The sequence below is a fragment of the Carassius gibelio genome, chromosome A12 (genome assembly GCF_023724105.1).
Source record: "Carassius gibelio isolate Cgi1373 ecotype wild population from Czech Republic chromosome A12, carGib1.2-hapl.c, whole genome shotgun sequence".
NCBI classification, from domain to species: Eukaryota; Metazoa; Chordata; class Actinopteri; order Cypriniformes; family Cyprinidae; genus Carassius; species Carassius gibelio.
The window spans coordinates 19,827,736-19,845,063 of NC_068382.1; the positions used below are offsets into that span (position 1 = coordinate 19,827,736).

Sequence of the window (17,328 nt, forward strand, 5' to 3'; positions counted from 1 at the left end):
TCTTGACATATGCCCTCGATCTCCATGAGAAGTAGCTTTTCATTGACGAATAGCGTTAAAGCCATTTTAATGAATCGTTGATTCGGTTCACAAAACTTGATTCAAAAATGATTCATTCACGAATCAGACTAATCCCTGCAGTCTATTTCTCGCGCAGAGCTGTTGTAAGAATTCAGTAGACTTGGAATATTGAGCCAGATGGGCCACATTTATGGTGATGTTACATTATGATGAAATGATGGTCTACAGTAGTGCTACTCCCAGTCTGTCAGTATAACAGAGCATAATATATAAAGTAGAATAAAAGTTCCTTTTTCTAGTGATGTTTAATTCACTCTTTTTTTACCCTTATTGAACCATAATCCCACAATTTAAAAAACTTACATTTCCTTATCATATTAATACTCAAAAGTCCACCAGTTACGCTGAATCGGGAACTTTAGCTGCTATCACATCTATAAGGAATTTGCTCTTGTAGTCATAAACCTACTGAAGTCTCTTTATTGTTTCTCTTCCCACTCAGAACAGCAGTAAAATGATCTTTTTGCTCCTGCGTCTGCCATGAGGCTGTGTCTGCAGCTGGCACATTCTCATTGTTTCCACACTGACTGGAGGGAAAAGGCAAAAATCCACAATGTGCTGCTCTGAGAGAGAATGCAGTTAAATAAATAAATTAATGCAATGGTTGGAAAATCTCATGGCAAGTTTGTTGGCAATGACTCCATTATTATGGTGAAATCTTGAAGTCTTGTTTTATCTTTTTTACATAAATCATCAACATCAGGCCTGAGACTAGTCAACTCTGATGTACTGACAGCACAGTTTGGTATCGATGGTGTGCCTTTGTGAAGGAGAGAAACTTTGTGACTTGGTCTGCTTTTGCATGTTTGACGGTGTGCGGCACAGACAAAAGCAATTTAGTGTCTGTGGTAATACTTAACCAGGAAACTATGTAAAAAATGTGTATGTGGTGCCCAGAAAGGGTGTTTTTGTGATTTTTTTTTTTTCCCCTTAAAAAATATTCAAAGGTAGAGCTATACAACGCAACCAACGTTCTTGTAATAGCCAATTAACAGTGGCAACAGTGAACTAATCTGCAAATCTATATGGAATATTTGCATAATGATTTATAGTTCACAGCCTGGCTTTTCCCATCATAGAGCTGCATTTTTCCAACAGAGGTTTTCCTTTAGGAACGTTATTATTGTCTGGGTTTGTGTGTTTGCATAGTTTGGAATAACAATTACTGCTGCTGTCAATCATTCAACAATTCCCAGAGAGTGAGGATGCAGACATACAGAATGAGAATGAAAGCAGAAGAGCAGAACATTTGTTCACTTATAACATATGCCCACTGTTTAATTTATATTAAGACTCAATCCTGTATGTAGATGTAGCATCCACAATATTTAATGGGCAACAGGTAAATACCATTCATCTAGAAAGTACAATTATATTCTTAAAATAATCCGCAGGAAAATGAGATTTTAAAACTACAGGGACATAACTTCACGTTTGTAAATGACAGCAAAAAAAACTTATTGTATTTATGGTTTCTGGTGGGTGACAACAGCATTTTTAGCAATTTCATGCTTTTCAAATACATGGATTGATTTTATTTATTTATTTATTATTATAGTGAAATTGCATTGAAGACTTTCATTTTATACATTTTAAAGTCCTATTTTCAATCTCTCAAGAGGTTGGGGAGACTCCTGGTGGACATAATTAAACATGGCGGGAAAAAAAAACAGGATTTATATATATACAATGTTACTACCAACGGTAAGATTTGATAGATAATGGCACTAATATTAGTTACACAGACATTTGCTCTATCATAACGCTAAAGAGACTGACTGTGTCTAAACCCTATAGTGAGATTTCATTATTCGCTCATGGTGGCCAGAAATGCTGAATATGTAGGCGACTAATAGGTTTACAGACGGGCTTATGTACTGTACAGTTCACTGTGAGTGGAACAGCTGTAACCTGGGAGAGAGAGAGAGAGAGAGAGAAAGAGAGAGAGAGAGAGAGAGAGAGAGAGAGAGAGAGAGAGAGAGAGAGAGAGATGTTGAGTTTGTATAGTGGAGGCAGGCTAGAGCTGTGTGAAACACCGTGGCAGTATGGAGGCAGAAGATTATGGTAAGTTTTATGTCATTACAATTTCTCATAACGCTTTCAGAAATGTCAAAATACATTGTGCCGAGAAGCTTCATAGAAATATAGCGTTATTTTAGTCTAAATGAGGTCAAACGGACAGCTCCATATTGAATAATAATGCAAACACTTGCATGATGGCAGTGTCATATTAAAACCCAATGTTTACCTTGGTTTGTCAGTAGGACAACAACATTAACAAGTTGTTGCTGACTCAATCATTTGGCTAAAGTTAAGATTTGCCTATATGTTTTAAAAGAGTCATATTTAGTATTGGACATCATAAATAAACAGTGTTTTTAATTTTGTTATATAAGGACACCCAAAGTATATCTAATTTACTTAGATGCTGTGTTTTTATATCAAACAGATTTGATTTTATATAGTTTTGAGGTGTTTAATGCACCTTAGGAAAGTTTTAAACACAAAATCCTTCAATATTTGACTTTATTTCTATGTGTTCCACACTGTGACATTTTTGTTTTGCCTATTTCATTGCTTTTTTTTTTTTTTTTGAATGTCAGAGTAGCAGAAATGATGTTACAGGATATCCTGGGTGAAAACAACAGACACACCACAGCTTGCGGAGAGTGGTTGTCAGTTTTTATACAACAGTGAAACATAAACTGGGTAAAGTGACACCTGTTTAAGAGCAGTGAATATCTAAGCTCTAGAAGTTCATGCCAAACAGATTCCCTATAGTTTAAACTCTCGTTGTAAAGACAATTAATTTATTTAATGAGCAACAGGAACTTATTGCACCACACCCACCTAAAATTTACACTTTTACAGTTGTACTTAGTGTCATTTAGATAACTACTTGAGTCATATTAGAAATGGCTATTCATTAGACCGTTAGTCTGCTAGTCACAACTATGAGCTTGTGTTTTGTTGCACCTCTTTTTGGTTAGAGTGTGTTTTGTGGTCTTGATGGTGGTCGTTAGATGAGTGTCACTCAAATTTCACTTTTCAATTCAGTCAGAGAGTCGATATAACAGACAGGCTGATCAGCTCAGAATCAGTTACTCTGCTTTCTAGATATTTGGCATTAACACAATATACACATTCATCATGATCTTGCCCGTGGTGCCCTGCCTTGTGTTTGGTCTTTTGTGTTACTTCCTGTATAGAGTGTAATTTGTAGCCAACTTGTAGTAATATAAATACTATAAATAGCCCAGTGTTTCAGTTAAGCCAGGTATACACTGTGCGATTTTCATCCGATTTTTAGCTGAATTCTGACTTGTGCGATATTTCAGCGTTGTCGTGCAGTGTACAAGGTGGATGAACAGAAGACCACAGCTGGACCCTGGCACAGTTTATTGAACTTGTCCTGCAATTTTGTGAATTCCCCTTTACAGTAGGGGAGAATGAGAGAGACACTACCCCTAAACCAATGCTCTGAAGCCCTTCTGTCCCAGTAGTAATCCCCATGTCTACAGCACTTCCTATATGGGGGATGGCTTTATGGTGTGTTTGGGCTACACACACTACCAAAACTTCAGAGCTAGCTGCAGAACCTCCAAAGGCAGCGGAGACTACACTCCTCTGGCTACACCTCGTCTCTTCATTACTCTGGCTCTGTTGGACTCCTCACTCCCCTCAGCTCCACCATGGCCCTCCAGATCCTCAGTAGCCGCATTTCCACTGTCGGGCCAGTGCGAGCCAGGGCTTAAAGCGGGCCGGGCGGGGCTCATAGCCCCGGGCCAGTAGCACCGAGGCCAGAATAGCGCAGGGTTTCCACAGTGGAGCTTGAAGCACCGCTGCACGTCACTAAAACACGCCCTTACACGCCTCTCAGAACAACGTCATGCAACCTCATTATTTCACCAACAAAGAGAAGTTATCAGACAACTAAGAAATAAGTCACTGGAACATGCGCGATCACAAAACGAAGATGATAAAAGCGGCAGTTTGTTTGCATGCTTTGTTATATATTCAAATTCAAAAGCATGATGTTTTAACTATAGAATAAGTGATACATTGATCATATTGTTTTAATTTATCAGGACTCAAAATAATTCACACATAAATACACTTATTTCTATTTTATTTATTTATTTTTAACGCTCATGAAAATAGCCTGCTTATTCAGTCGAGTCTGTTTCTGCTTATTAGCCACAGCCGTCACATTTAGAATGAAGCTCCCGAACAAAAAACATTGTTTGGCTATATTCTTTTATATTATTTTTACGAGACGAGGCTTGTGACAGATAATATAAGTTACTTAATAAATACACGATTGTGATAGAGAATAAGAAGCTGACGTCTAATTTCTTCAAGCGGTCATATTTTAAAATGTTTACTATGGTAACATGTTTAGCGTGCATATCTTTTTCATCACTTATAAATATTTCTGCCTTGTTTAGTGATTATAATCCACATTGGATCAAGTTATTTCAAACACTCACTGCTGACTGAAAGAGAGTTTTGAGCTCAACTTATTTTAAAACGTCTTTAATGCTGGTGTTAAAGCTGTTATCTTTCTGAAATGAACCGCGCTGACGCTCTCCAGACGCTGAGAAACTCCGCCTTTGTTCGTAACTCCTCCTCTAGCCGCAGCTGGCCCGCTTTGGCCCAAGGTTTTCGTCGGGCCGAAAAAACCTGGCCGTTGGCCCCGAGGAAGCCCCGGCGAGGCACGATCAAGCCCCGGAAGTGACAGTGGAAACGCGACTGGCCCTGGCACGCACTAGCACGCCCGGTCCTAGCTCGATAGTGGAAACACGGCTAGTGTCGCCTTGGCTCTACAGCTCTCTGGCCTGAGCTGGTGCGGTCGCACTGGGTCTAGCACTTTAGGGGGCCCATGTGGACGGAGTTAGACTCAGCTAGTCTGTCAGATGTTGAATGTCTGTGACGGTTGCTCCCTGTCCTTCTCAGAGTTCCTTGTTTTGCCAATGTTGGATTACTTGTTGGTTCCTGAATTATTAAACTCCTGCACGTAGATGTTCACCTCTGTATGCCTCATCTCAACAAAGTTGCACAAGTTTGCGGCATCAGTGCGAGTAAATGAAACCAATTTCACTCTTGGGTGAACTATCCCTTTAAGATGAGAAACCCCGACCAACTTGGATGCAAAATATAACACCTCGAGAATGCGGAACACTAGTGGCTTCAGAAAATAGTAGAACCAGGGACGAACACAAACATTTTGTGGCGCAAAAGGGCACTTCTCATTTTATTTATTTTTTTCTGAACAAATGTTAAATATATTAGGGGTGTGATCTTGACAAGAATATATCTCAATTTTATGGGGTCTTATCAATAACGATAATTAGAAAATATTTAGCTGGGTGTGTTATTGTGCTGGTATCTTAAGGACTACTGTGGACCGCTGCCTGAATTGTTTTTTGATATTCTGCATTGTCTGTGTGGTGGTCAGTTCACAGCAGTGATAGAAATGAATCTTTTCCAATAAGTTTAAATTGATTTTTACCTTTTTTATTGGCATTTGTATCTTTAATCCGTAATCTTCTAATTGTGTGCATGTTTTAATTCAAATTCTTAAATCAGTTAATTAGAAGAATAAATCATTTGGGCTGTTACCAAGCAAATGAAATCCGTATTGACAAATTTATCAATGCAATGCAGAGAAAACAAAGAAGCTAAATAATAAAGGGATTTAGATGTATTTATTATAAAAAAACTAACTTTAAAAAAAAAATCCCCCCAAGAATAAAGTGCGCTTTCTCTTGAGGAGGAAAAGGACAGGTTCTCAAGCCCCCTGTGATGTCTATGTGTGAACGTGCCTTAGCAGAACAAACAGTGAACAAACTATTCTACAACCTTGGAACAATAAAAACAAAGCCATGACAACCCCTTGACCTTTAGGAATGACCTTAAAATTTTTAGCTTTTTTTGTAAAAGCTTGTTTTGAAACTCAACCTCTGTTGATCTTTCCAACTGTATTTTTCTTCCCTTTCTATTGCTGTCTTTAGTTCAAAAATCTTGATATTTTATTACTAACATGATTGAATAATATTGATATTTTTAAATGAAAAGTTGAGTCTGGAGTCTGATTCCGACTGACTACATGTTGATGGATCCTATTCCTAATGTCATAGGTGTAGAATTTATCATGCACAGATTCATAGCAGAAGACTTTTCAGTTGTGTCTCAGTGTTGCTCAGTTAGCTTTATGTCTCCCTGCCAGTTATGAAACACCAAATGCAAGGTCAGCTTCTAAACTGATCATTTTAACCAGGCCTGTGTATGTGGACAGGTATGTGGGACTGGGATATGTCTCTCATTACAACGGTTACAGCTGCAGACGTGGCAAAGTGTCACATCCAGGAAAGAGCAAAGCAGCTGCACAGGAAACCTCTGAGTCTGTCCTCAGCTTACCTCTTTCAGCTGTCACTCAATGATGATAACTCCACCCAGGCTGTCTGTTACTCCAGTTAGATATAGCGAGAGTTTGAATGGAGGTTTGTTTTTAGATGGACTCCCCCTGCCAAACTTTCTGCTGTCTATGCATTTTGGGGTTTACTTGAGAACTGCAAATCAAGACTGTTTACAGAAATGACCGCACATATTAAAATCCATTTTTATCTTAATCTTAAGTTATAACTTCTAGTGTACTATTTTCCTGACTGCCACGTGAGTAGGCTTTTATTAACAAACAGATTCACTTTAAATTTGTTACCTACTTCGACATCCGTATCAGTATAATTATGTTTAATATTTGTCATTTAAGAGAGAGAGAGAGAGAGAGAGAAGAGGGGAAAAAAACGACTAATGTAGTACATTTTTCTTAATGCAGATGTAGTGATGCCTAAGTTGATAAGTTTGGCGTCACAAATTGTGCACTAACAAAAAATGGCCAATAGATGGCATCTATTTCCACAAAATAATCAAAATAATCACAAAATTCGAGCATGTCATAAGATGACATAACCCTGTGGTCACCTCTCAAGTTCTGTCAGCTTGGATGGGGCTGGTCCACTCAAGGACATTCACAAAGTTATCTATAAGCCACTCTTGCTGTGTGTTTAGGGTCATTGTCCTGTAGGAAGGTCAACTTACTGCCCAGTCTGAGGTTCTGAATGCTCTGGGCTGGGTTTTTTTTAAGACTATCTCTATATTTTGCTGTGCTGAGCTTTCCTTCTACTCTGACGAGTCCCTCAGTCCCTGCTGCTGAAAAACAGTCCCTCAGCATGATGCTGCGACCAGCACACTTTATCGATGGTGATGGTGCTCTGCAGGCGATGAGCAGTGCCTGGTTTCCTTCAAACATGATGCTTGAAATTGCAGTTCATCAGACCAGAGAATATTGTTTCTCGCAATCTGAGAGTTCTTTAGGTGCTTTGTTTGAAATTCCAGTTGTGTTTTTATGTGTCTTCACTGAGGAGAGAATTGAGTTTGGCCACACCACCATAAAGCCCAGATCGGTAAAGTGTTGCAGTGATGTCCGTCCTTCTGTAGGTTTCTCCTATCTCTACATATGATCATAGAGCTCAACTATAATGACCATTAGCTTCTTGGTCACCAGTCATACAAAGGCCATTCTCCGTCGATTGCTCAGTTTGGCCAGGAGGCCAGCTCTAGAAAGAGTCCTGGTGTTTCCAAACCATTATGGATAATAGAGGCTATGCTTCTGTGAACCTTCAATGCAGCAGAATTGCGTCTGTATAATTCTGTATAAAGTTCAATATCTTTCGAACACATTGGTGGATTGAGGTATATACACACTCTCAGGAAAACAAAAAGGTACACAGCTGTCACAGGAGAGTTAAAAAGCAAAACGGTATATCTTAAGCTAAAAGGAACATCTTTATTTATTTACCTCTAAATGTACATATTAGTATTTTACTCAAAAAATACTTTTTAGAACCTAAAGTGTAAGTTTTGAAAGGCTACCACCCCAGTCACAGTTTTGTTTTGAGTTTTGAGTGTGAATGTTAGGATTAAAAGAGAGTTACATAGAAATCCAGTAGGATGTAGTGCTTACGTATATGCTCTGAATTTATTCCTGGTTGGCATAGTGACCACTGATGTGTTTTTACGTCCTTAGGACCCCTCATACTCAAGTGTTAACAGCGCTCGGAGCTCTCAGCTCTAGAGAGACCGAGGCTGCAGTAGCTTGAGTTTATACGTAGGCTGTTCATTGAGTATCATCTAGTATTCTACCCATTCAACTACATTCCTTGGCTGCTGGTTCACCCACCTCCCTTTGAGACTGAATCTCTGAAACAAGGTCCATAAAACCTCATGGTTTTTGTTTCAATTTAATAGAAAATCTGCATGCTTTTTGTGGAATTTTTATTTTACACTATACTGTAGGTTGTATTCTCTGTCTTTCATTATTTTGCAGAGAGAATAGATGAGGGATAAACAGATGTTCAATGAAGCTGCATGTGTCCTTAGATGACATGCTTAACTAGCATTGAAATGGGTAGTTTGCCAAAAAGACAATTCTGTCATCATAAACCCACCTTCATTTTGTTTCAAAACTTTTTGACTTTTTTCATCTGCGAAAATAAAAGGTTATTTTGAAAAGTGCATCAGTGATTTCTTTGAAATGATTTCTTGATTTCTCTGATGCTCTCCGAAGCTGCATATATTTGATCAGAAATACACCAAAACCACATGATCCTTCAGAAATCATTCTAATATGCTGATTTGCTGCTCAAGAAACATTTATTTTTATTGTCAATGTTAAAAAACAGTTGTGCTGCTTAATACTGTGATACTGTCACATTCAGTCAATTTAACGAGTCCTTACCGAATAAAAGAATTATTTTTTATCCAAAAAATAAAAAAATATTGACCCCAAACTTTTGAACAGTAGTGTATTTTGATAGAATGTTTGGAATATGGAAGAAGGACTGTCTTAATAACAATCAGCCCATGGGACATAAAGTGCCCCTAGCTGAAGAAACACCTACAGTATTTGTAGAGCAATAGTTTTACTGCAGTGTGTTTGTTCATCTGTAATATACTGCTGATTTCCCCTTCCAAAGTCTCTCTAGCACTCGCTCATTAATCTTAAGCTCCAGAGAAGAATCTTCCAAAGACTGATCTGTTTTAATATCAACTGAGATCAACGGCGGTCTCCCTGCACGGGACGACTGGGACTCCAAGATACAAGTGTTAGGTCAGCAGCAACCAACAGCCATGATCACATCCCCATTTGTCCTATTTTTGAAATGGGTTAGAAACAATCTGCCATGATGAACTACTGGAATAGTCCATCCCTTATAGATAACAAACTTAAATTAACTATTATTCACAAGATTTTAATATTGTTGCTTATATTGTAACCCTCCTTTCTGAAGGTTATGCTTTCATAATTGCGTATATCAAGTATAGATTTCTCCTTTGTCTAAACATTTAAAGGAGTTTGGTTCATCCATAAATAAAGATTCTGTCATCATTTATTCACCTTAACGTCATTTCAACCCTGAAAAACTTTCTTTCTTATACAGAAGATATTTAGAGGAATTATAAATAATGTACTGATCCTTTTATAAAGCAGTTATAATAAATGGAGAATGGAAAACTGAATCAAAAACTGAATCACCAAGATGTCAAGATCCAAGATTTAACTGAATGACAAGAAAAAGCTTGCGGTTTTCATACAGATTTGGAACAATATGAGGGAGAGTAAAAGTTACAGATTATTTATTTATTTAATTGAGAAATGCTCCTTTAAGAGTCAAGAGGTTGTCTGTGTGTGTGTGTGTGTGTGTGTGTTCTTGTTTATTTTATGAGCTGGTTCATCCTTGTAGGGAAAACAAACCCACAGATATCATAGATGTTAAATGAAAGCTTCTACTGCCAGCATATGATGCTTGTTGGCTTGGAAATGGCCTTTCATTACTGCTGAATAGCTCTTCTACACTTCCCTTGAACCATATTTTTATTGTCTGTACTTTTATTGTATTGTTTTACCTGATAAATATTGTCAGAAATTTCACCTGAACAAACAGAAACGACTATAATACAGCGATACTCAAAGTCTGGCTCATCACAACAGTCTGGATTCATGGGACAATTTATTCGTGTTTCCATTTTTGCACTTCAAGTGAGCCCCACACAAGAAAACAGATAGCCAGCTCTTATAATAAACAAATCTGTCTAAACTGCAAGGCAGCGTGTCCATTATAATGCAGTGTAGACAGCCTTGCTGATCATAATTGTCTTGTTTTGTTGCTTTTGTTTGGCCAGGGTAGATGGGGTGTGAAATTTTGTATTTAAAGGGGGGGTGAAATGCTATTTCATGCATACTGAGTTTTTTACACTGTTAAAGAGTTGGATTCCCATGCTAAACATAGACAAAGTTTTCAAAAACTTTTTTTTACTTTTTTGTACGTTTGAAGGAGTATTTCTGTTCCAAAAATACTCTTCCGGTTTGTCACAAGTTTCGGAAAGTTTTTTTCGAGTATGGCTCTGTGTGACGTTAGATGGAGCGGAATTTCCTTATATGGGTCCTAGTAGGGGTGTGCCGGTTTCAGAATTGGTGATGACGGTTATGACGTGAGTCAAATGTGACGGTTCATAACATAACCGTCGGGGGGGGGGGGGGGGGGGGTGTTGGGGGCGGATAGCGTGTTTCATTTTGTTTCATATTGTCTCGCCACCATGCTAGTGGATCTGCCGTAGAGTCAATTGGTTGATCTTGGAGATAGCGGGTTAACTCCGTTTCAGCGCGCGCTCTGATCGGTAAAGGGGCGGAGATTTCAGACCTCCGTTTATTAAGGAGATCTGTCACAAAACTCATCATCCACGCCAAAGTTTTTTGAGCAAATTTCAAAGCCGCACCCGCCCGCCATCCGCTGATTGTTTTGCGGTCTATGCTTTGCTGATGCGAGCCGCAAAAAAAAAAAAAAAAGCCATTGTCTGTTCTAGAAAGGATGCAGCAAAGATATTTAATGCTAGAGTATGAGGCATAGGCCTACGCTGAGTTTCATTTACAATGAGATGCGCTCTAGTTCACAGTGCAAGTGAACGCGGCGCGCTGGTGCTTCCATGTCACGGTTATCATTGTCTGCTATATTTGCATTTTATTTATTAAAATACATGCAGTTGGTTGATGAAACATCTATTAAAATTAAGATAAAATTTGTTCAAAACGAAATTCGTTTTTAAGAAAGGTTTTCTACAAAGCAAAATTTAATGAAGTGGTAAATATCATGTCTGACGATTTACAAAACTTCATTAAGTGGTAAAAACCATGTCTCCCGATATATTGCGCATCTGATGATCCTATCTAAAAAATGAAAATAATTTTTGATAAAAAATGTTTGTAAAAAATATTTTAGTGACACGGTTTTGGCGGTTATAAAGTTCTAATGACGGTGTTCAACTATAACCGCCGGTCTCATGGTTATATACTAACCGTCACACCCCTAGGTCCTAGGGCACTTCTGCTGGAAGAGCGCGCGCTCCCGTATAGCAGAGCACTGAGAGCACAACAGACGTTCACTGATCAGAGCGAGAGACCAAATTGTCACAAAAGAAGTGTGTTTTTGGTTGCCAGGGCAAGACAACCCTGCACAGATTACCAAAAGAGAAACAGCATTAAGGGACCAGTGGATGGAGTTTATTTTTACAGAGCATCAACGGCGTTGTGCAAGTGTTTTTGTTTGTTCCCCTGCATTTCGAAGATGCTTGTTTTACAAACAAGGCCCAGTTTGACAACGGATTTGCGTATCGTTTATTTCTTAAGGATGATGCAATCCCAACGAAAAAGGGTCACGATCGTGTGTTGGAACCGCAGGCGGTGAGTAAAACTGCTTCAAATATCTCTGCCTCCTTGTTAGTGCGTCCCCTCCCATGACGGAGACCCGGGTTCGAGCCCCGCTCGGAGCGAGTCGTTGCTGCTGCTGCTCTCGTTCAGTTTCAGCCTCGGGATCTGATTCTGGATCATAAATATACGCTGAATCTGACTGTAAGCCATGGTTTGTTTTGGATGTTTTTTTCCTCACGGTAATGTCACAGCTTCCAAACGCTCTCAACGCAAAAGCCTACTGGCGCTCGTGATTCTTTAGCTCCGCCCACACACCACGCCTCCAGCCGGTCGTGTTTTTCCGGGAAAAAATGGTACAGACTATCTTTCTCTTATGAATATAATAAAACTAAAGACTTTTTGGAGTTATGAAGGATGCAGTACTACTCTATAGGTACTCAAGATTAACAGGATATTGAGTGAAAACGAGCATTTCACCCCCCCTTTAAAGGATGTCACAAAATGTTTTTGCAATTCAATATCTATCTATCTATCTATCCATCCCTGTATCTATATCTATCCATCCATCCATCCATCCATACCTATATCTATATCTATCCATCCATCCATCCCTATATCTATATCTATCCATCCATCTCTCCATCTCTATATCTATCCATCTATCCATCCATCTCTATATCTATATATCTATCCATCCATCCATCAATCTCTATATCTATATATCTATCCATCCATCTATATATCTCTATATCTATCCATCCATCCATCCATCTCTATATCTATATATCTATCCATCCATCCATCAATCTCTATATCTATATATCTATCCATCCATCCATCCATCCATCAATCTCTATATCTATATCTAATTCATCCATCCAAAAAACAACATTTAAATATTTGAGCCTTTCTGTGATTTCTTTAGCAGAAACTCTTTTTCTATTGTACTTTTGTCATGATTTATCCTCATCTTGTACATCTGTAGTTTCAGTTAATTAACAGAACAACTGGACGTATTTGGGGCAAATATGCCAAAAAAGTGTTAGTTTAAAAATGATGAAGCAGAAGAATTATTGGAATAAATCTTTGATGGGAATCCCAAGCTTCTGACCATTATGGTTCAGAATCCAGTACTGTTTGCAGTTCTGTGCGTCTTTGAAACAGAGAAGTCGACTCTGCTGACACTGGGCAGGCATATATTGGGCCTCTACTTCTTCAGCTGTGCAGAAACATAGAATTTGTGGCAAAGTCGTGAGTCTGCACCTACCTCCTGCTTTTTTTGAGAGTATCTTGATTGATTTTGACTTTGTGTGTAATATTTATGTTGGTATGCTCCATAAACGCAGGGTCTACAGTCATATGTCTTGTTAAAGGGTTCTGGCACAGGAATGCCACCATGGCACTCAACTCACCATGGAAGAACTGTGTTTTTAAAAGTCCTGCTGACTAACCTTTCACATACAACTCGCAGGTCATTTTCCTTTGTTCTTTATTTCTCTTAGCTGCAGGGTGCCCTCCCAGTGTCAAGTGTACATTTAAAAAAGACTGAAAAGAAAGAAAGGAAAAGTCTTTTAATAATCCTGAGTCACTGCAAAAACACAAGACTATGAACATGAATGTTTGTTGGTGAGCTTGTGGTAATAAAATGATCCAGATATGCTCAGCTATGCCAAATTAATAGCAAGGATGCATTCAATTAATCAGAAATTTTGTTTATTTGAAAATTATAATTATAAATATTTATTAAATCATCTTTGGCATGGAATAAATTAATAAATATTTAGTATAATAAAGATAAACAGTTTCAGGTTTATGAATGATCTTGTGATTATAAACCCAGGCTGTTCTATAGGGACTGTCTCTGTAATATGTGTTCTATGAATTACTGTGAATAAATAGCTTTAGCTAAATGTCAAATTAATCATTTAAATTTGGCATCTATATTCTAAGCCTTATACAAGTTTTTGATCATGCTTGGTGGAAGGTGTTAGGAAGAGCCAAACCACAAGTAGACACCTGAGATCTGATTTAGAAAAACTCACTCAAGGACATTTTATCTGACACCTTCAGAAACACATCTCAAGCGGAGAAACAGATCAGAAAAATGTAAAACCAGTGTAAGTAAAATTCTAATTAAATGTAGGTAATTGATTATTTTATATTGTGGATAGGAAAAATCTGTTAAATCTCATAGGAATAGAGTGATAAATACATGGGTGGAATTGAAGGAGAGGAAGGATCAGGAGCAGGAGCAGGATCTCCCAAATGTCTCCACTTTGAGACCACACTTTGGGGATGTTCCCAGATGTTTGAATGGCTACATAACATTGTCAAATCCTATGGTTTTAAGCATTTGCTTTGAAGAGAAAAGGTTGTTGCATGTAAGCAGAATAGTTTACCTAAAAAGAAGATTCTGTCATTATTTTGTGTTCGACAGAACAGAATAGAAAACAACTGTATAGAATCTTTCATTTTTGGGTGAACTGTCCCTTTAGATTAGTAAATAACTACAAGATCCTAGGTTGTAAATGACTTGCAACATGCATACAATCAGGCTAGTTTCTATTCTTTGAAAACATGTCTTTTTTTGACAAGCTGAGATTGTTATTTGAGAGTAGTGTTCTGTTCCTGTTTCGTGACACATGATCAGCAACAAGTCAGCTATATCAGCGATCTTATGATTTAATAGAATTGCAAAAAAAGGGTTTCTTTTAAGTCATACATGTTTTTTTTTAGAAACGTCACAAATGCAACTACATTTTTGTCTAGCTTGCAAAGTTCAGCATGAATATTAACAACATTTATGTATAGAATATATACATTTTCAAGCTGAAAATTAGAGTTTTATGAAGTAGTGATTTCGTTTCATTCATACTGTATATTCATTCAAGATGTAATCATGAACACTCTTAAAAATCATGGTTCCAAAAGGGAATTTTCCATAGATTAACCATTTTTTTGAGACCACACATCTTTTGAAGTTCCATAGATGTTCATGGAACCATCATTTCCAATTAAGAACCTTTATTTTTGAGAATGAGAGTTCACCCTTAACCCCGTCCCTCTCACTGGGGCGTTAGCAGATTGTAAAGCATACAAATAGATTAGACACCAATTCGCCAGAACATTTTTGCAAGTTGCCGCGATCTTGTATTGCTATTTTCATCATGAAAGACATTTCTTGTCATATAAGAACATGCAATTACCATAGAAACAACCACACAACATAAAACACTGATTTAAAATGCAAACTGCATTGATGCAAAAGCACTAGTCTTGGAGCATGTGGGTTTCAGAGGGTCTCAACCTAACACAATGCCTTTATAGATGGGGTGGGTGGGGGTGGGTGATCTTGTGATTCTCCATGAGTAAACATATACTGTACATGACCTTTAAACCACACATGGCTCAGATGCCCGAGATGGTTGAGCTCTGACTAAACTGCCCTTGTGGGAGTGAGTGGGGAGGTGTTCTGGGAGGTGTTGATGAGCTTCTGCTTATGTAAATCATTCAGCTATTTCAGCACCACAGCAGAGACTTTCCAATAGAAATCAATGTCACAGACACATAAAGCCCTGGATGGTAAAGTGGCGGTGAGTACGAAGAGAGAGAGAGGGAGGAGAGACAATACAAGGAGAGAGTCAGTGAGTGAGATTGCGAGACCAGCACACAGTAGGGTGCAGAGCAGCGTTGTGGATCTGAGCTGCCATCAGAGGTCTTTGCTTTGGAATCTGTCGGACAGCAAAAGTGATGATAAAGACAAGTGGTACATAAGTATCAACATTTCTACAAGTTCTGCATTCATACAAAAGGGGAAGTAGCTTGTGTTTTCTCTCTCATCGCTCACAGGGACTTTCTTCTCGCAATTGCACTTTCATATTCAAAGTGCAACAGAGACTACTGAGCTATGGGGACGGTGAGCGAACTCTGTGCCTCAAGCTTCCAGGCGTTCTTGTGTCCCACAGTTTGTCCGGCTCCTCCAGCAGGTGGGTCTCATTATGTGTGTGTGCTTGGGAATTACATTCACAGTGAAAAAAAAATGGTGTAGGATTTCCTTTGAAACTATTTTCATTCCGAAATACAGAAATTCAGAAATTTCATTTTCATGTCTAGTTCAAGTTCCCAGCAAGTAATGCATTGAATGAAATATTGAAGCATTGATTGAAATTTTATTTACTTGTAAAAGATACTCCAATAATCTTCACTTTATTTTCAACTTCACAAAGTGTGTGAAGTTGAACTTCACACATTTTTACAGTCTAATCGGGACTTGTTCAAACTATTTAAAGGAGTCGTGAAATACAGTTTCAGATCTTTATATTATGATTCTGCTGGGTAGCTTATAAAGTGTTTCTTCACACAAAAAATGTAAATTACCTTTTAAATTATTTTCTGGCATGCCTCCAAGGACAAACCTGGCACTACCAATAGATTTCAAAGCGCTATATTTAATAAAACAAGCAACACGTTGAGCGAAATTAACCAAACATTCCAAAATAAACTTCCAATAATTTGATCTTTTGGATGAGCATGCAGTTTTTAGATGTGCCGTTTGTCTACACCCTCGGACAGAACAACTCCTGACAGTTTTGACATTCCCTCACAGCAGTATCACTCTTGTGATCGAACGACAGACATTGTGAAGAGCACGCCTCATTGATTTACAGTACATATGCATGCTAAAAATGTGTTGAGGAAATCATAAAAATTCATATTTTAAACTGGGCTTTGAGGTCTGAAACGTGCGGTTTGTTTTGTGTAAAGGACATTTTGATTTCCATTTTCACGACCCCTTAAGTGATGCACCCATAATGCTGGAACCATTTGAGATCTGAGAAAAAAAATCATTTGCAGCTGCAAATTATATCAATCCAGTATTGTTGCCGTGGTGATAAACCGTGTCCCTGGATCATGGAAGTGTTGGATGAGAAACGGAGCTGGCGTCATGGGCATGCAATGTGAGACAAATCATTTGTTTTGTTGATGGAAAGTTGCTGGGCTGTTAGAGTGTTTTTGATATAATTAATGTTGCAGCACTAATAATAGTGTCATATTATAATGATCGTGAGACTTGAAATGTCCACCTGTTGCCAAGTGACCTTCAGTCATGTCCTCTTTATATAACTTGTATATCTATAGTAATATAATCAAGTTTCACTGTGGATTTCGCCTGCACTGTTCTTTATGTACTTAGTCCTGCATACGGTTGTTTATTTGTTTGTTTTAGCATTCTCAGCGGGTTAATGTGTGTTTGTTGTTCATCAGTGCAATTTGTATGAATTAAGTGTTAGAGCTGCTAAGACAATCATTATAGGTGAGGATGTAGAGGAGAAACTCTGAGAGAGACAGAAGAAGAGGTGGGACTGAGGAAGATCCTATTCTGGGTTGATTTTTGACATCATAAAAAGAAAGAAATCAGTTAAAGGTTTAGATCTGTGGTTTTTATGTTGGATGTATTTTCTCAGTTTTCTTCATACCAT

At 38.2% G+C, this 17,328-nt stretch overlaps 1 protein-coding gene across 4 annotated transcripts in view; it reads left to right on the top strand.

The window, feature by feature from the left end:
• The first annotated feature begins 2,075 nt into the window (after positions 1-2,075).
• LOC128025421 (cytohesin-1-like) overlaps positions 2,076-17,328 on the top strand; it is a 60,290-nt gene continuing 45,037 nt past the window's right edge. For 2 of the 4 annotated variants that reach the window (XM_052611774.1, XM_052611773.1), the window contains exon 1: positions 15,381-15,834. In XM_052611774.1, the coding sequence (XP_052467734.1) occupies positions 15,756-15,834 (79 nt within the window). In that variant the 5' untranslated portion in view covers positions 15,381-15,755. Of the gene's footprint in view, positions 2,146-15,380; positions 15,835-17,328 lie in introns of those variants that run through there. The other 2 variants (XM_052611772.1, XM_052611776.1) reach the window with 2 other exon arrangements.